The sequence below is a fragment of the Anas platyrhynchos genome, chromosome 2, assembly GCF_047663525.1.
Source record: "Anas platyrhynchos isolate ZD024472 breed Pekin duck chromosome 2, IASCAAS_PekinDuck_T2T, whole genome shotgun sequence".
NCBI lineage: Eukaryota > Metazoa > Chordata > Aves > Anseriformes > Anatidae > Anas > Anas platyrhynchos.
Window position 1 is genome coordinate 7,285,003 of NC_092588.1, and position 20,985 is coordinate 7,305,987.

The window sequence follows — 20,985 nt, forward strand, 5'->3', positions numbered from 1 at the left end:
CCCAAGGAAACACAGTTCAACAGGCAGTGTACACTCATGTGTGTTGCGATTCTCTATGAGAGTACGTTCTTCTGCTGGTGGCCCAGTCCTGCTCTGAAATTTGTGAGGATCTGTTGTTGATAGTAAACTAATGGAGACTGTTTCACAAAGGAAATGTGGAAAAATGTTGTTTGCCCCCACCCCGCTTACATGCCACCAAACGAAAACACTACACAAGCAGTTTCTGGCTTATTTCTTTATACTCAAATATAAAGGGGTTATTTCTTTATATCCAAATATCCCTTTCAAGTTTTGCTGTCAAATACTGCTGTCAGAATTTCTTGGTTTCAGTATCAGTCAATAACTATATTAAGGATCTAAATGGAGACCCTTCCCACCAAAGCAGGAATATCTTCTAAAACCATGAAAATCTACAGAGAAAAAGGTAGTTGAGGAGAGGAACGTATCAAGGAATTTTTCTAAAGAACTCTAAGCTAACTCTTATGCACCTTGTGTTCTTCCATGGGGTGTGTGTTTGTTTTTAAATCTGCTTAGAGGACTTGTAGTTTAGCCAAACACTGTTTACAGGTGTGGTCCTAACTATGCTACTTTGGTTTGTGCTTAGCCCTTTTTGTTCTTTGTTTTTAACTGTCATCTTCGCCTAATCCCTTGTTTCAAGACCAATGGGTGTCCAGAATCTCAGTCGAGCATTAACAGAATACAAAATTAAAACACAGCCATTTCCATGCATCATATCTTGCCGCTGCTTTTGCTATTTGCATGTCATAAACAAGTCAACACACTACAGCTTCTGCCGTTACTGCTGTATATTTATATACCATTTCCCTATCTCAGCAGAGCAGCTACAGCATGTTATGAATATACATTGAATGACTTATGCTGGAGATTGTGTCAGCTGCTTCAGGTGCAGGAAAAAAAAAAACCTTCCGAAATTCACTGAGTTCATTTATAATTTTCTTTCTTCAATCAGTTTTTGCTTTCCTTACTCATTACCTCTGGAATATTTGCATAAGGCCTTAATTTGCCATGAGAGTTTTCTTTAGCCTGCATTTCCTACCACTTCATCTGATAGAAAGAAAGTTCTGGGTATAAACTTGCAACCCTCTCTTTTTTTATTCTTTATTTGGTAATTCCTTATTTATAAGCAGTTTAAAAATTTGAGTAAGGAAAGCCTCATTTACTGTAAGGAAGAAGAACTTCAGGGAAGAACTGAGTTAATTTCTAAATATTTGTTATTTCAGATGAGGATTTTGAGTACAACTATTGTGTTGCCTTTTGGATAACAGGTCCAAAAGTTATCCAATTTATGAAGATGAAGACATTCTGAATAGCAAAAAATAGGGGATAACTTAGAAGTGCAGGCCCTTAAAAGTCAGACTTTTATGAGTATACTCATAAAAGTCTGACTTTTAAGGGCCTGCACTTCTAAGTGTTACACAGAACCAAATAAACAGGTTTTTAACCTTAGTTTTTCTCAGATCAACACTGAAAAATAAAAGTACTTTTCTGGTTATTGATTTAGTACAACTGTGGGGAAAAAGCCTAATCCTAAGAGATTGTTGAAACACTTTTCTGTTAAATAGGATGCATAATGAATCAGGTACTAGGAGAAATAATCCTAAAGTCTGTGTTACAGCGATGTACAGAAAGAAGAAAACCAATTTGTTATTTCATGATGAAATCACAAGACATTATACCAAGTTTGTAGAATTTCCACAAAAATCTGTGACAATTTAAGGATCATTTAGGAACACAAGTGTTTCTGAGAGTCCAATTTTTGTTTTTCCCTTTATTCTCTGTTTGTGTAAGTATCACCCTGGGTTCATTAAGGAGAGGAAAAGAAGTTTCCCTTTAGGAGTTCATGCAGCACACCTTGTTTTGATCACATACAGTTCTTTCTACAGCAGCATTAATTTCTCATCTTTTTTTTTTTTTTTTTTTTTTTTTTTTTTGTAGCAGTAGTGACTGTGTACCTGCATTGCTTTTGTATGTAGTTATATATGTATTTTTTTGGTGTTTGCTCTTTAGGTAATGATTCTGACGTTGACATTGACAGGAAGGAAGATGAGCGAGAAAAAACTCCAAAGAGGCCCAGAGTACAGAAGACAGAGAGAACTCCATCAACTAAGGAGACTGAACAGGTTCCAGGCCCTAAAAATCCTATTATAAGCGTGGTTTTGACAGCCCATGAAGCTATACCAGGTAATCAGAATCACCAATCCGTTTATTTATTTATTTAATGCTGATACTATATAAAATAGTCATCAGTCTAAGACTGAACGCCTTAGAGTGTACATTACGTGAAAAAATCATGTATTTAGTATTATTTGGTCATCTTGATTCAGAATCTCTGCATCTGGCACCTACATGATTTTAGAACTACCATTACATTTCTTCATAGGTGTGAGAAATGCTGGAAAAGAAAGAACTTTGTGGACCTGGGTGTATTTATCTGCATTAACATCAGTTATGATTAGGCTTCTCTTTTAGAGAAGAAATTGAAATATCAGTGAGCAAAGAAAGGGAAAATAGTTCTTTCCTGTAATATCTTTATTTCAGCTCTTGATTTATATATCTTTTTATGGTAAGTATTAATTTGATTATGAAAACACAAACAGCCTAGTGTATACATAACTTAATGTTTATGCATAGAAACAGATTGACAAAATATGTACCTATATTTGAAAATCAAATCAAGTTCAAGTGTAATGATTAAAGGATTCTTCCTAACTTCCTCTAGAGCTTTTTAATCAAACTATTTTGGAGCAATTTCAAAGTTCTCATTTTAAACCTAGATTTGTTTTGTCTCTTAATATAAACCAGGTACTCACCTGACTGACAAAATGCCTTTTTAATAGTTTTGTGCATTATTTTCAGCTTTGTAGCCTTTGGCGTTCTCTTCTTTGTTGCTAACAGTTCTGGATAGTTGTTTTGCTTACAGATCTTAGAGCAATTGGAATGCATTTATTTCTTTTAATGTTGTGGGTTGGAACATCCCTGGATTTTCTATGTTCTTTGTCTTTTGATAATGATATCTGTGATATGTTTGGGCCTTATTTTTTAAGATTCGTTTCTCATAGCAATGATAGAGGATGCTGGATGAGCTACAGATGTCCTGTGTGCTTAGAAGGGAAGTAAGAATCACTTTCAAATTAAAAAAAAATTTGGTCTTGCAATATTGTAAATATGGGGACAGCTAGAGGAGAACCTGAGGGCACTGGAACCATGGAAACCTGGCTTTGTGGTGGTTTGGTTTTGCTAACCACAGGCCTGTTCCTCTTGTGTGATGTAACCCTAGACATCACCAACTGTTGCTAAATGCTCATTTCTCACCTCTTTTGCCTCTTACCCACTGCATTCAGCTTCTTCCATCCTGGGCCCATTCCCATCACTGCCACCCATGAGGCATCCTCTTGTGATTGTTAAGGGGCTTACTTGGTTAATGGAGTTGTACATGCACTTCCGCAGGGCTTTTGGGAAGAGCTGTAATTTCAATCTTCTCTATCCAGGTCCTACATTTTATGAACACAGTAAGAATTTTTATCTTTGAGATCTCTACCTTTCTGTCAAGGACTAGAATGATGTTTCAAGAGGAGAAGGAAAGACATGGCAGGCAGTGCCCAAAGAGGCAAATGAAATAATGGTAAATACAGACAGTGAAGAAAATACAGTAAGCATATGCAGAGAGTAGGGAAATGAAAATTTAGGGATGATGGTTACCTTAATTGCTACCTCATAAAATTTTTCTTTGGACAACAAAAAGTTTGTCTTTTCCTTACATGTATACTTTTTGAATGGCTCAAAATATTAAAAACAACTTCAGCTTTGGGGCCGTTTGTGCATAGTACATGTTGCATTCAAAAGGCTGTAATGGATTGAAGGGAAATTGACAGTCAGATGTGAATTTGCGGCTCTTTTTGAAAGTCCTTTAATTTATGTGATTGACAATCAGTAATCCGACTAATTTGGAAGTTCCCAGGTAGAATATTTACAATAAAAAAAGTCATTGCTGTTACAGCAGTTATGAATTATCATCCGGGTCTTCAGCACTTGTACATTCTGGAAGATATTAGCCAAATGGATAATTCTTTGAAGACTCAGAGGAAAGTGTTTAATTTACTATAATTATTTTTACTTTGTTTTTAATTGATTACCCTTCTGTTTTTGTCATTAATTTTGTCATTAATTTCCATTAATCACCGTTCTGTGATAGTCTAACTACTGTGTTGTCATAATTCCTGGGCTGATCCCCTTCCTCACTAGTGCTCTTATGTCTGAAATTTGACTTCCAGAAGACATTTCATACCCTTCCATTCCATTTCTTTTCCCTGGAGATTTATCACCTGCTGAAGAGTTGAATTATTTCTTTATACTGCTTTTAATGAACATGAATAGATAAAACACTTCCCACCTCTCCCCTGCTTTCTGTGTGTTAATCATCTGTAAAAGTAGGTTGAAAATAAAATTAAAAACGCACAACTTCCAGCAAGCCGTAGCATTCTGTAGCCACCTGTTACCTAGCATTAAAGTCACTTAGAAATCCCCTTTTCATGCATAGTACACTAAGATCTTGCTGAAGATCTGTAAACATTCTATCAAATAGATAAATTAAGAAGCCTTTAAGAATTAGTTGGATTTTATCCACAGCACAGAGGAAATCCTACTCAGACTGTATGTCTCTCTTTCTTAACTTAAAGATGCTTTTAGGAGTATTACATTACCTGTTTGCTTTAATTTCACTTTACATTATTTAGGTTTGGGACACTGCTCCACATCATGTGTTCAATAGGTTATGACTAAATTGATCTCTTCAAAATCCCTTTGAACAAACAATTCGGCTTCTAACAATTCAGAAAATACACTCAGACAAGATTGATTTTTTTTTTTTTTCCCCATGCTCCTTTTCTGTAGTGTTTTCTTGGGAGGCACATGAAAGGTAGCAGGTTTACAGCCTTCAGAATTGGAAAGCTTGCATTAGCCCACCAAGTACAGTCTGTGTAGAAGTAGTAGGTATTTCTCCCTGTGCAGGCACTGAATTACCTTCAGCCATCACTGAAGGGACCATAAATCCTTGAAGAGAGAGAAAGTTGTGCTTATGAATGTGTAGGTTGTGTATCAGGTTAAATGGAGTGCAGGTGGGTTTTGTTTTTAAGTACTGCAATAAAGAATGAGGGTAAATAAGTATAATTCTACACGTCTAAAAATACTTTGTTTTGAATAACAGATACTCATGTTCATAGCCTGTTTTTAAGAACCAGTGAGTAAACTCTGTGCCAAATATTCAATCTTCTGTATTTAATTTACCATATATAAATTCTGTAGGCATCTGAAACCAATTTTATTATTCATGCTCAATTAGTGTGATTCAGAAGTGATTCTACTTTTAATGTTTACTTTCTTGTTTTGTTCAAGTCCTGTACTACTTTAAAAGTTCAGGTTGTTACTAGGAGAGATGTCTTATGATTCTGTAAAGATGGAAAATGGTAGCATTTTTTGGTAATTTTGCCAATTCCATTAAACATTTGGCTCATTAGCAACTTGATTTCTAAAGGAGTTGACTTTTTTCTCCTGCAAATTAACACAAGGCTGTGCAGGTCCTTGTCTCCTCAACTTCAGCTGATGAACAACTGCATTCTCCTTGTGCTGTAATCTTACAGATGCTTGGATCCTTCTCCTGTGAAGGTGTTGTGAAGTGGGAAGAAGCGGAAGAATGGATTTTTGCTTAATATTTTGGGACCAAGTGACAATGTAAACACTTCCCTTTAAACTAGTAACAGTGCTTTTTGTTGTAAATGGCTTTTCTTTTGTAGCTCCCAGAACTATGGCTTTAGGTTTATAACACATCTGCATGGTTTAAATACCCTCCTGTTGCCAAAGGAGCTTTCCTGTTCATCACTCTTATTTCCTAGTTCACTTCTTTCTGGTACCGGCACTAGTTCTTGTGTCAGTCTGCAGCAAGCCAATTCAGAAGCTGCTAAAATAAATATACAAACGTGAACATACACACGCACATACTCATTTTTCTCTATCAGAGAATTTTTGTTTTTCTACCAGTTCTGCTTAGTGGGCCATTGCACACTGGGGCCATGAAGGTGTCAAAAGTGTGAAGAAGGACAGCGGTGACAAAATGGGTCTTCCAGGGGTAAGGCTAGGCTTGGGACCACCCTTTTGTAAAGTAGCTGGGTCAGGCCCTTAAGTCATTAAGCCCAGTATGCGTAGACTGCTGTCACCAAGGCAGTGCTATCTTTCTCTCCCTCCCCAGCCCCTGGCCACAGATTCCTGTTCTTTGGACCATTACACATGTTTATGTATTTATGAGCTAGACCAAGTCAGTAACCCAGTTGTTTGCAGGAGGGGAGAGATGGTTTAAATTTCAGCCAGATCCCTTCTCTGCTTTTCTGCATCTTCGTGAACCCCTGTGCTGGCACATTCAAAGTGTCAAGAACATGGAGCTGAGTGAAGGGCTAGAGAAAAGAAACAAGCCTTATGTTGATTTAAAGCAAATGTGAAATTAAGCAAGGTTAAGAAAATTTACACTTTGACCTCAGTGTGTTTGCAGGTATCTTGTACGAATGGATTTAGCTATGTGGTCAGCTAGTGGCCAGCTGTGTTGAAAGGGACAATCTTCATCCCAACATACGTAGCTCTGTGTTTCTATTTATTTTTGAAAGTTAAAATGTGTTTAATCTCCTTATTATTAGAACGATTAAAGATGATTTTGCCTTTTTATGCTTTATTTTGGAGGTGTAAGGTAGGTTTTCATGGGGAACAGTGGAACTTAGGGTTAGTTTCTCTTGGTTTCATTTTCAGAATTGTCTTACCAGGGGTCAGTGTACATTTGGAACACGTTCCTTAGGATATTACAGAAACAGAAAGAAATACGTTCATTCAAAAAGATTGTAAGAAGGTACTCACTTCATCCACTTCAGTTATTTAATATACACAGGTACCTACACTACGATTTTTTTTTTTTTTAAATTCAAAATGAAAAACGAAAAAAAAGTCATAGCTTAAAGGCAGGTCTAGTCAGACGAGGCAGCTTGCAGTATTCCCATAGGAAAGAAGTGAGAACCTTACGGTGCATGGCCTCCAAGAGCTGGGAGTTGCTTCTAGATCATCATATTTAATACACATCTATTAATTTGTCTAAATCCCTTTGTGAATATATTTGTATTTTCAGTCTCTGTAAGATCCTGCAGTAGTTGTTCCATAATTTAATTACATACCGGGTGAAACCATACGTTCTTTTGTTCCATGTTAAGCCTGCTGACTGCTTATATCTTTGAAATGCTTTTTGTGCATGGTTTACGAGACAGAGGATTATTCACACTTTTTTCATGGTATTCCTAATTTTAGAGGTCTTTCTGATATTCCTCTTCCAGTTATGTCACTTCCAAGTTGGAGGTCTCAGAGCTATTTATCCCTTTTCCAAGGGAAATTCTTCCAATTTTGATTTTGTTTATTGTTCTTCTATAGCTTTGTGTTGTTTTGTTTTTTTTTTGTCTGTATGTAAAATTGTAGAAGGTTCAAAGAACTTAGTTGTTCGGTAGCACAAATTTAGTTAATGTCATCTCCTATTTTACTTCTGCTCCTTTCTAATAATCCCTTCCACTAGCTTACCTTGTAATCTGTTGATGAGCCTTGTTATAGGAGAACTCTGTAGCAAGGCCAAGCTGGCTTTTTCTAAGGGACAGAGCGTCAGAGATTAGAGCCCATCATCGCTGTGTTTGAGCCATGGGAAGGCACGCTGGATAACACTTGTTTGTAGAAGTAGCTGTCAGAATGTCACGAGGAACTCAAACCTTACTACTCTTAAAACAAGTTTACTTAGGTGATACCATCTGAAAAGAAGAAAGCAAGAGACATAAATGAAGTCTAGTAAATTAAAGTTAATTCTGAGTTTAAAATAAAATAGATACGAGGTGGTTGGAGCTACAGGAAGGAGTTTTGGAAAGGTATGTTCAGAGCAGTTGACTTTTTATTTTATTTTTTTTATATCTGTATGCTCTTAACAATTTAAAATGATTGTTCAGGGAGCAGTTATGAAAACTTTTGCCTTAGTTGTTAGCATGTAATATTTTCAATGGGTTTAATGGGTAGTGGGTTCAGTACATCTTACATTGGGTAGAGTCTGGAAATCAAGTTTCACTTGCTGGGTAAGCATCTTTGTCATTTGGTTATGATCAAAGGATCATAGAATCATCTCGACATCATCTGTGTTTGTGGACTCTGTTAACCACGTAGGGAATTTAGTGCTAGGATGACCTGGAGTGTTCTGTCCACTCCAAGTATGCAAAATGCTGGCAAGGCAGTACTTAACTAGCTTGCCTAATTTAAGTGATTAACATTTTACACTGGTAGCACAAAAGTCTATTAAACAGTTCAACAGCGTGTTCAGGAAACCATCAAACATCCTGAAAGGCAGAAGGGCACAGAAGAGGTTCAGTGAAGAGCGTTTAATGAGGATCCTTGTCTTGTGTGCAGGAAATAGGAGGCTGGAAAGAGATAGCCAAGCTTATAGAGCAGTTTAAGATCTATTTTCTTTCATCTGAATTGCTTTAAATAAAGAAAACTTTGGTTCTATTTCTGAAATAATAAAGTAAGGCGATATTGGTCTGGTGTCTAATATCAGTGTTATCTTTCTTACACCAAACCCACTGATTGAAGCACATCCCCTGCACTGTCGTGCCGAGCTCCCATCTCCCAGGGCCATGATGGTGTGAGCCAGGAGGAGCAGCCTGGGCATCTGGAAGAGAGGAGAGGTGGGGACAGGAAGAACAGCACCTAAAATGTTCTGGTGACATTCCATTTGAAAACCTGGAAGTTGAATTCTGATCAACTGGCAGAATCTTTGCTACAGAAAAGAAAACATTAAAAAGTCAGTAGTCAAAAAGGCCATTTTTATATGCAGTCTGTTCGGTGAGCAACAGAGCTAAATACAGTCTCTTTATATACAGGGTTTGCTGGTGCCCCATCTGATATCAAAGCTTACATACTCCCAAAGTGCCTCTTCTCAAAATATCATCAGTTCCCACTTTAAATCATTAATGAGGGACCCAAGGGATCTCTGGCTTTCCCCTTTGTCTCTTTTATGACGCTGCTCTCCTCAGTTGCAATGCCCATGAGGCTTTCAAGCATGCTGTTGGGCAACCCCCACCTGTTACTGTTTTTCCTGTATACCATTGGCGTGGGTTTTGTTTGTTTTGTTTTGTTTTGTTTTTAGAAATGAGATTTTGCAATATACTCTCCATCTAGCTTTGGACTGTGTAAACCTTTGTACTGTCGACTGTCTCTGTTTTTTAGCTTTCTTCTCCTTATAATTGTTGTTTCTTAGGGTTTGTGTTTATACCTCTTGTATTTTGTACATAATGTCTTCAGAAACCTGCTCTCTGGATGGAACAAGAAGGATTTTAATTTCATCCCCATGTTAAAGGAATAGCTTGTTTCATTCCTCAAACTTTTTTTGCTATTCATGGGTGTCATTTTTATCATAGAATCATTTAGGTTGGAAAAGATGTCCGTGATTAAACGGTGAGAACCTGTTAAAAATGTATTGATTCTGTCTTTTGCTTTCTAGGTTCCCATGTCTTTTTGTAAAATTACTTTGATTCTTACTATAATTTCTTTTCTCTGTCACAAAGGCATATGGTACTTTTTTTTTAAATTTTACTTTTATTTTAATCAGGTGAATTGAAATGAGATCGAATACTAATGTAATATCTAAGAAAAAGAAAACAAAGTAGAACATACTGGATTCCAGTTTTACCTGAAATGGTTACTCATTATTTAATTCAAAACTATTTTCATGTGCAACCTTGCTTGCTCGCTTGTCCCACAGAACAGTCTTTTTTTACAAGTCTGGCTTTTTCTTTTTCTTTTTTTTTTTCCTTTTTTTCCTAGGAGGTGTGGGTAGTTATGTATTACTACATATTTAATGCTTTTTTGTTTTCTTCTGTTATTCAGTGTATGGTCCCTTGTTTACTGTTCATTTTTCAATACCCTGAAATACTGCTCCGAAAGCAGTTTTTTTTCAGAGATTCTTCTATAGTACGTGTTAGTAGAATATGAAGATTTCACAAATACATATGTATATCTTTGTAATATATATGTGAATTAATAAATGTTCATATAAATTTATTACAGCTTTTGAGCACAGTAACTCCCTTGTTTAACACATAGGTAGATGAGTTATGGTTGGACTAAGAAATTAAAAAGGGGATCAGTCAATAATGGATACTTGGATTTTTTTTTTCCAGTATAAATTAATATTTATGTGATTTGTAATTACCCTCAGTGCTAACTATAGAGGCTTGGCAATAAATTCTTCTTGACTACTGTCAACTGTTCGGGGGGGGGAAAAAAGAGCACTCAGCTAAACAATCTCAACTCAATCACATCTCAGAATGTGCTTAGTTTTGCCTCAATTAACTGTAAAGCTCTGTGGGATAGAATCTGATCTTTTTGTTTTCTGCACAGCCCTTTTACTTCTGCTTCTAAGGGAAATTGAGATGTGCACATGGAGCATATTCTCTTATTATGAGGAGATGGCAACAAGCCCCAAAACAAAAAATGTAAAAGATTTGTTCAAGGAAAAGATGTCCAGACTTTTAAATATAGAAAAAAGTGTCTTTTTTTCCCCAGCCTCACTGTAGAATTGATTAAATAGCTCAGCTGAAGTTTTCAGCAGAAGCATGGAGCAGAAACAGAAAAATCAAAATTTAATTTCTAAAACTTAGTTTTTAAAGGTGGAAGTAATTGGATATAGGATCTCACAGTAGTAGGCATCAAGCATTTTTATTACTCTGTGTAACCATCACTTCTGTAATGATATTTAAACAGATGTTTGGTTTGAGTACTGATGCCTTCTGGAATTGTATCTATCATTTTATGCACATGAATTTAAAAAATGAAACTAAAATAGCTGAACTAATGATTACGGAGTTTAATGTTTTATTTGTCAGGGGCTGTGGCAATAGGACAAGGGCTAGTGGTTTTAAATAGAAAGAGGGTAGATTTAGATTAGACATCAGGAAGAAATTCTTCTCTCAGAGGGTGGTGAGGCAGTGGCACAGGCTGCCCAGAGAAGCTGTGGATGCCCCTTCCCTGGAGGTGTTCAAGGCCAGGCTGGATGGGGCCTGGGGCAACCTGGGCTGGGGGGAGATGTCCCTGCCCAGGTCAGGAAGGGGTTACAACTACACAATCTTTAGATGCCTCATCCAAGCTAAAGTATTCTATGATTTACTCTGTTTTTATTACAGACAATGCACATTTTAATAAAATATTTTTAATGAACATATATTGTCTTTGTTTTTAGGAGCCACAAAAATTGTTCCAGTTGAGGCTGCTCCCCAAGAAACTGAACCCACAACTCCAGAGACAACAGTTCAAGACCCATCACAACGACGAGGATATCAAGAATATGCAATTCAGCAAACACCGTATGAACAGGCAATGAAATCCAGCAGGTAATTTTGAAATATTTACCTTTATGTTCATGCAAAGTAATTCACTTTCATTAAATTCAATATAGAAGCATTTCATTCATGTTTTCTGAGCCTTTTTAATAAAGGAACAGCTGAAAATATTCTGTGCATAGGTTGCAAAATTAAAAAAAAAAGCCATGGGGAATATCTTTGTATAATAAATATAGGTAAGTCCATTATGAATATCTACAAAGCTTTTGACACGTTATGTCACTGAGTTTCAATACTGTAAATGCAGATGGTTTTCTTTCCTTTTAGGTTGGGTCCAACTCAGCTGAAGATCTTTACATGTGAATACTGTAACAAGGTATTCAAATTCAAACACTCCCTCCAAGCACATTTGAGGATTCATACAAATGAGAAACCTTACAAGTGTTCATACTGCAGTTACGCCAGTGCAATCAAAGCCAACCTCAATGTTCACATGCGGAAACATACAGGGGAGAAGTTTAGCTGCGATTATTGTACATTCACTTGTCTCAGCAAAGGCCATCTCAAAGTCCACATTGAAAGAGTTCACAAGAAAATCAAGCAGCACTGTCGCTTCTGCAAAAAGAAATACTCAGATGTTAAAAACTTGATCAAGCATATCAAGGAAACACATGACCTTCAAGATAAAAAGGTGAAAGATGTTTTTGATGAGCTCCGCTTGATGACACGAGAGGGCAAAAGACAACTTCTTTATGACTGCCATATTTGTGAGCGCAAATTCAAAAACGAGCTTGATCGAGACCGTCACATGCTTGTTCACGGTGATGAAAGGCCCTTTGCTTGTGAGCTCTGTGGTCATGGAGCCACCAAGTACCAAGCTCTCGAGCTTCATGTTCGAAAGCACCCATTTGTCTATGTGTGTTCTGTGTGCCTGAAGAAATTCGTCAGTTCTGTAAGGCTCCGTGCTCACATCAAAGATGTACATGCAGATATGCAGGAAACTTCGGTTTTTAACAGTTCTATCAATCAAAGCTTCTGCCTGCTTGAGCCAGGAGGTGATATCCAGCCGGAAGCCCTTGGTGAACAGCTTCCACAAACTACAGATGAATTGACAATCATGAATAGTAATGTTATTAACACACCAAAAACACCTACCTGTATGGGTGAAGCAACAGCTGCAGATGTAAACCATAATGGTCAGCCTAATGGTGACTTAAAAATTGATACTGTCCCTTCTTTAGAATTTGAAAATCCTCTGGTGGAGAATGTAAGAGAGACTCTGTGTCAGGCATCAACGGACACACCTGCCCCAAACGTTCAGTCCTGTGTAGCATCAGATTGCTTTCTGCTGAAAAATGGTACCTCTCCTCCTGATGAGCTGAAAGTTTCTCCTGCAAACGAAGAGGAAGTTAACCACTCCAGTTCTGTAAATGAGCAGGGTGAAGAAATGCAGCTTTTGCTCTCTGAAGACAAAAGTTTAAATCTAAATCAGAACAATGCAGTGACCGAGAAGCTTTCAGGTTCTGAAGAGCAAAGTCAGTCTGTTCCTTCTAGTGAATCAGAAACAAGCAATCAGTCAGTTCAGAACTCAGCAGAAACCGCCACCCCTCTGCTAGCACCAGATTCTAACGCAGCCGTCAGCCCACAGGCAGCCTCTTCTAATGCAGATCCATCAGATAATCGGAGTGGAGCTGTTGCCTTTATGCAGATCTTGGATAGCTTACAGAAGAGACAAATGAACACGGAGTTGTGTGAGAGGATAAGGAAGGTTTATGGAGATTTGGAATGTGAATATTGTGGTAAGGAGCAGTATAATGACGTCGGATTTTTTGCTTTGTGTTTTTTCTTTTTAATGTTATATTGTGGGCTATCTTTTTTCCTGCTCCTCTGGCTTATAGTTTTTGGTATGCTTTTGTATCTTTGCAGCAGTACTATTTTTTGCAGTTCAGTATGGATTCAGGGAGGTTCGCTTTGTGTTGTATAAACAGTATGAAATAATTCAAGTCTCAAAAACCACTAGTAAAATATAGCAAAGCAAAGCTTTGCCCTGCTCAATTTTCTGTTGATATCAAACTTGATAGAATTGGACAGATTCTTGCTGTCCACCTGCCTCTCCCCACCTCAGAACTTTCAGTGAGACCAAGCTCATCAGATTTAGGCATCTGCGATGAACCAGTTTATGCTTTAATGTTTACATTCATTATCAGCTTAGTGTAAGAATCAGTGTTTCTCCTATAGCATGGCAGGATGTATGATCTCTTGCACAGTAGATACATGTACTGGTATATTTTTGTGACTTATTTTGAACCAGTTCCTGTGAGATGAAAATTTCCATTACTTAATTTTAAGATTAAGACTGTTCTGGTTCTAATTGTTTCTTGAATTTATGGAAGCAGAAAGAATATACCATCCCCACATTTCAGCTGTAATTTTTTATGCTTATATAACTGGGATGAAACAACTTGGGATTTATCTTGTAGGTCCCCCTTCTTGAGAAAGGAAAGGAGTCGAAGTTAAAAATTGTTGGTTTTGAAACATTGTAATGTTGTATGTTTATATACATTTTACTTTTTTTTGGTGTTGTTATGTCAGAAAAGCCTTTAGGAAGGAGTAACATGAAAGGAAGTAACTACAAAGATTTCTGATAACCGCTTTTACTTGTGTAGTTGGATTCAAAGTCTTTGTATAGGAAATGAGATTGAAAGGACTTCCTCATTAGGAAAAAAAGATCATTGATATATAATAAAGTTGCCCTTTTTAGGCTGTTTCAGGACATGTAACACGACCTTTTTAGACAAAAGCACATTTGTAAACGTTTTCATTAGTGAAGAGTCTTTAGGCTAAGTTTTCATTACAGAAAAAAGGAGCAGATTTCAAGCAGCATGCTTTGCCCTAAAAGAAAACTGGGTATGCATTGGAATTTTCACTAACAACTGCTTAGAAATTGTTTTCTTCCTGTCTGATTTTATTTTCAGGCAAGTTATTTTGGTACCAAGTGCATTATGACATGCATGTTCGTACTCACACTCGAGAACATTTATATTACTGCTCCCAGTGCAATTACTCTTCCATCACCAAAAACTGCCTTAAGCGTCACGTCATTCAGAAACACAGTAATATTTTGCTGAAATGCCCTACAGAACACTGTGACTACTCTACTCCAGATAAATACAAGCTCCAGGCACATCTTAAAGTTCACACAGAGCTGGTAAGTAATGAATGAAATACTATGTTTGTCTCAATTCAGTGTCATATTTTTAATGTTTGGAATTGTGTGGCAATGCTTTAAGACATCGATGAGAGTCCTGAGCATGTTCTACAGACTTCTCTGGAGGGAATACATGAGTTAGAGCAACTATAGATTTGATCTCTCTCATTGTAGCTTCAGTAGGGTGTGCTGCATCCAGTAGGGTATGGCTGCATTCATTTTCTTCAGTTTTCCCAATATTCTCAGATTCTTTGGGTCTCGATAGAGTAAAATGATGTCTAGTACGTCTAGTACTATTTATTTCACTTCATTCCATGGAACTGAATCTTTTCCTTCTTACAGGTGAGTATAATAAAATGAAAATCTGTTTCTGTTTTAATTAACAAGGTTAAATTGTTGAGAAAAAAATATATATAATTTTTGCAAGAGGTCTAACTAGTTGTAGCTCATTTACCATCCATTTCCCATTTCCTGTAGTGGTTATAAAGATAAAGAATTCTAGTTTTAAAGTCTCCGATCTTATTGGGTAAGCCTTCCAGCTCTGAATGCCCATTGCAGTTGCTTCTTGTGTTAGAAGAGGTACCAGATCTGTTTTTCAGTGCCCTCTTACATTTTTTCTTTGAGACTGTGTAATGGACTTCATGCCAGACTGGAAGCCCTCTTTCAGTAAGACACTGCTTTGTGATGTTTCTCTGATTCAACATTATCAGATAAATAATCTTTTAAGGAAAAAAAAAGTTTTTTACATCAACCCTGCTTGCGTATGTTTCAAAAACTGATTGTGGTGTTCAGAATAGGAAGGAATTTAAAACCATCTAAGGAAAGAGATTTTTATTTTTCATTGTTATCGATGGTGGGTTTTTACAGCTGAAATCATTTGAATGTTTTTTTTTTTTTCTTTTAAGATTAAGCAAAAACAATTCCTTTCTTTACATCAGTGTTGCCTAGGGTTTTCTTGTTGTTTTATTACATTGCATGGCTGGGCCAAATAGGTTTAGCAGCTGTCAGGAAAGGTCTGTGTACCATGGCTGACTTTTCATACCACGTAGCAGGATCCTGTTTGCTTGCAAGGTCAAGTGCTCAGGTGCGTGCTAGACCTGTGTATACTTAGGTTATAACACACTTATACCCTGTATGAACACTGGTGTGCCTTCCAGTTCCAAACTGACCTCTAGAAAAGGGTGTTTGGCAGAAGGCTGCTTCCCTGGAATAATGAATTTAGCCCACTTTTGACTGTAGTCAGTCCTGGAGGCTGTCTGCTTAGGTGGAGCGTATTGTCTTCTATAATTTTATATTAAGATACTGATATTGAGTAAAGTACAGTTGAGGATTTCATAAAGCCCATTAGCTGTTTGTAATTAAACTTTCTTGACTATAATACCTGAAAATTAGTATGGGCTATGTCATTGCAATTTAGCTTTTTAATAGTTCATGCAGTAAAATACCTCCAAAGGTTAATTTACCCTTCAGAGGGAAAGCAAATAGACAAACAAAAACAGTTATTTAATAACAACACTCACTCTTCTGTCTTGTAAGAACAAGGAAACACCTGCAGAGGTAGTCCTCTCTTCTTTACACAACTTTGTAGTTTTCACTGGCATTGTCTTGTAAATAAATCTTACACACCTTTGATATTGTGGTGGTTTTACCCTGCTGGGCAGCTGAGCTCCACCACAACCACTTTCTCACTCTCCCTCCTCAGAGGGAAAGAGGGAGAACATACAATGAAAAGGGCTCAAGGGTTGAGATAAGGACAGGGAGAGCACTCAGCAATTATTGTCACGGGCAAAACAGAGTCAGCATAGGGGGATTAATGAAATGTATTGTCTGTCACTAGGAAACCAGAGCAGTAAGAACGAAAAGCAAATGAAAACCACCTTCCCCCCCATCCACCAGCGTGGGCTTCTCTCCACAGGCTGCAGCTGCGGCCCGGGTCCTGCTCCTGCAGGGGCTCTCCATGGGCTGCAGCCTCCTCCAGGCCACATCCACCTGCTCCGCCGGGGGCTCCTCCACCCATGGGGGGGCTGCAGCGTGGAGATCTGCCCCATGTGGGACCCATGGGCTGCAGGGGGACAGCCTGCTCCACCAGGGGCCTCTCCACAGGCTGCAGGGGAATTGCTGCTGCGTGCCTGCAGCTCCTCCTGCCCTCCTGCTGCACTCATGTGGGGGGCTGCAGGGATGGTTCTCACTCTTCTCTCTCCAAGCTACCATTGCACTACAGTTTCTGCCACCCACGTCTCCCCTTTTTCAGTCTGCTCTCCCAGAGGCCCAACCAGCATTGCTTATGGCACAGCTCTGGCCAGCAGCAGGTCCCTTTTGGAGCTGGCCGGAGCTGGCTCTGATCTGACATGGGGCAGTTGCTGGGCTCTGCTCACAGAGGCCACCCCTACTTGCCCCCCTGCGACCAAAATCCTGGCACATAAACCCAATGTAGAACACACCATATATGTGCACATTCTTCCTAATCGTGTAAGAAATCTGCGTAGATGATGTGTGAGAGCACGTTAGAAGAAAGAGGCCGAAATGAGACATCCCATGTCCTTGTGTAAGTACCTGCTTTTCAAGTGTGATAAACGTCTGCCAGCTCCCATCAGGAGGATCATTTTCATGATCCTAAACAGAATTGAGAAAATTCATTTCATAATTAGTGTGAACGTGAGATCTTTCAAAATTATGCTTACTGATGCTTACTGTCATCTATATTTGAGTATTCAAATGGATTGAAAAATTCATGTATTGGCATTTACTCAGTAACGAACCTTGGCAGCTCTCTTGGTCTCTGTGCCCTCTGCTTGCTATATTTACTTAACGCCTACCTTTAGTAAACAGAGATGCTCATTCCAAAATACAGAACTTTAACAAACTAGGCATAATTAAATATGGAAAGCTACTTTAATGTTAATTTTCATTTGAAAAATTATTAATACATATTAAAAATAAAGCGTCCCCAGTGAGAGTCAATATAAAAATCTCAGCTCCTTATACAAATGAACATATTTTATTATGATGTTCCTGACTGCTCTTCAGCTGGATTCCTGTCGTATTTGGTGAACAGGGTAAATGATGGTTGTTAAAAAGCAGCTTTCTGTTCATCCCTGTCCCTCAGTATGTTGCACCAATCATCTGCTCTGAGCAGGCAAACATCACGGAACGGTTTGTCTGAAATCATTTTAAATCTATACATAAGTGATACTTGAAGATAAGCACCTCTATAAAATGAGTGCAGACCGGGAACAGCTCCTTGCTCTTTGGTGCCTCCGTGCATTCACATACGTTTCTGGATGCAAATGATTCTGTTCTTTGGAAGGATGCTTAGAAAATTCATTATGCTGCTGACCTTTTGTGTAAGAGTGTGGTTAGAGCTTTGGGTAGGAAGTGAGACACTTGAGCTCTGATTGCTTATTTCCCCTTCCTGAGCAGTGTCTTTTTTACACTGTCACTGATCTGGCTGTGATACCTCTACCTCTGGGGTGTTGTCACTGCAAAGTAAAGAGCGCAAGATACTTGACAGGGAAAGAATTAACTGAAAAATGGGCACTCAGCTGGAAAATGGCTTTTGGTTTTGGACCTGGCTTCCAAAATAAATGTCAGTTAGCCATTAATTTTTACTAGGAGTTATTTCAAGAAAATTGCTTTTAAAGTACTCTATGCAGTTGCTTAACGTTTGTTGAGTTGTGATTTCTGCCACTTGACAGACTAAGAAGTCTGTCTAGCCATTTACAAAGTTGTCTGTAGCTTCCTTCATTCCTGTTGCTTAACCACTTTCTGGGTACATCAGACCAGCTTAACAAAGTTGCATTTTGATAGTAACATCAGCTGAATTCAGAAACCTTTCTTGATATATATATATATTTTTAATTTTATTTGAGCATCACAACAACTGCAGTGAGGATTTCTGAACTTTTTCACTCCTCAAAAGTATAACCCACAAGCCCAGTTTTGTTCTGCCAAATGTTAGTATTTAAAACTTCTGTCGATTCCACAGGTGCAGAAGCAGGCTCTGTCTCTATATTACTTTACAAAATTACATAGTGATTTTTTTTTTGTTAATTAACATATTGTGGAAACTTTTGCTAGAAATACTCTTAGTCAAGGGAAGATGTGCATGAGTTCAGTTTAGCTTGTTCCTTACTACAAGAAGGCCTGCAATTGTATGTCTGAGTAAGACCTGGAGCTATAATTGCAGGATTTTTAGCTGAGCATATAATAACCCCGACAGGTGCCTGACAGTGTTTGTGATTTGCAGGACTATGGCTAGCTTCCAAAAGCTCATCATGTGTTTTCCTCCACGTTAAAGATTAATTGTATCAGCTATGGAAAAAAATAAAAGAAAAACACAAAACATTCAAGTATTTTCAAGTATCAAACTATCAAAATGCACTGAGATTGAAATACTAGGAAGAAAAGAGAAAACAGTGTGGGAGGAGAGTTAAACACGGAGAAAGCAGTTTTAGGAATATTTATGTACTGTAGGTACTGGTTTGCTCTTCACAGTATTCTAACTTGGTCCTGAGGCAAATAAAATTACTGTCATGCTAGCTTAGACACTTCCTGTAATTTGTCTTTCTTCTGTCATCAGTTTCTGTGTAGTACCTTGCTTTTCATGCCTCTTTTTTTTTTTTTCTCCTTTTTTATTATTATGCTTCTCTGACATGTATATGCTATTGCTTGTGTAAAGCAATTATGCCTTGTTGCATCTTCTTCAGCATTCCTCGCAGCATCTTCTGTAAGATCTTGTTGCCTTTGTTTTGTTCAGTTGTTTTTGTTTTTTAATATATGTGCGATATAAAAAGCAGGAAGAGTTGAAACAGGCAAATACTGCAGTATGGGGAGAAAGTGATGCTAAACGTCTCTTTTTCCTAGTTTGTTCACCAACACAGTGTGCCTGGCATCAGGAGAAAATTCCTCTAACTGTTAGCTCCACAGAAGCTGTTTAAGGAAGGGGAGTGGTGATGGCCAAGAGCTGTTTTGTAAGCCAGTGTGGTGCATTTGGCCCAAGTACTGTGCTCACCTGGCCGTCAAGTTCAGAGGCCTCGAGCAGATGAGAAGCATTCAGTTTTGGCAGTGAGCACCAAGATCTGGTAGAGCTTTGTTTCTTTTCCCGCTCATGAAATAACATCAGTACAACTAAAAGGACTAGAGTGTATTGTTGATTTCCGTATCACATCTGTCTCATTTGGGCTTGAACAATTTTAGAATGTCTGCGATCTTCATTTTGCACTACTAATGAACCTGTTTACAAAGCAGTTAAGAGTTCACACAGTCCCTTTTGAAATTAGTGGCAGTACTGCCACATAGATGGTGCTATATATCAATATAATTTCACTATCATCTGTTACTCTGTGTATGTTCATAGGATAAGGTAGTTGTGTCATTCAGAATGTCACTTTATGGGTGAGTGCGTTCTAATCACCTGCTAACATTTATGATGTTTTACCGTGTTGGTTGTGTTTGGCACTGCTTGGTTCATTAAATATTAACTTCATAGTGGCCTGTTGTTTTAAATAGCCAGAGGGTTGTGGGATTTGTTTGCGTTGTTGGTTGTTTTCGGTGTACAGCTACCCATGGAGTTATCTTGAAACACGTGCCTCAGAGAAGCAGAACTCTCTTCAGAGAGCCGTATGTTATAAGATACATAGATATTGCTGCCCTTTCTTAGCACAATTCATTTACATGAAGAGAAAGGCATTGTGTTTCCTGTGTAAGTGGCCTTATTTCATAATGAACTGTAGCACAAACAAGAAAACTCTGTGATAAGAGCAGACTACTTTTTCACTGGGTTTAAAAATAGTTATGGACCCGATTAATTCTTGATTTGTGGAATTTGAACAGTATTTCAGTCAGAAAACAAACTACTTTGGAATTATTTTAGCTTCTTGTATATTTTTGAGTTGGCTAATAGGGGGATTAAGCAAGCCTCAGGAAGTATGGATGTGACTCTGAAATGGAAGTGCTTGATTAGATTATGCAGCTGGCTCTAACAAAGCTAGATCCATCCCACTTGTTACTTTATTTAATAGAAAACAAACCCTCAAAGGCATTTAAAAGGCAGGCAGTCTGATAAGGCACAGAATAAATAACTTTTTATTCATAGCAAAGGAAAACTTGCATGCTGAGAATGTGATGAAGGTATTACTACAACCTCGGTCTAAGTCATAGAATCATAGAATATCCTGAGTTGGAAGGGACCCTTAAGGATCATCAAGTCCAACTCTTGACACCGCACAGGTCTACCCAAAAGTTCAGACCATGTGACTAAGCGCACAGTCCAATCTCTTCTTAAATTCAGTCAGGCTCGGTGCAGTGACCACTTCCCTGGGGAGCCTGTTCCAGTGTGCAACCACTCTCTCTGTGAAGAACTTC

General features: G+C 38.0%; 1 protein-coding gene across 3 annotated transcripts in view; it reads left to right on the forward strand.

Annotated features, from left to right (window-relative positions):
- The window catches only part of ZFAT (zinc finger and AT-hook domain containing), a 92,850-nt gene that overhangs the window by 26,034 nt on the left and 45,831 nt on the right, over positions 1-20,985 (forward strand). For all 3 annotated transcript variants that reach the window (XM_038174961.2, XM_072034287.1, XM_072034288.1), the window contains exons 4-7: positions 2,029-2,202; positions 11,315-11,465; positions 11,742-13,213; positions 14,390-14,622. In XM_038174961.2, coding sequence (XP_038030889.1) covers positions 2,029-2,202; positions 11,315-11,465; positions 11,742-13,213; positions 14,390-14,622 — 2,030 coding nt within the window. The remainder of the gene's footprint in view (positions 1-2,028; positions 2,203-11,314; positions 11,466-11,741; positions 13,214-14,389; positions 14,623-20,985) is intronic.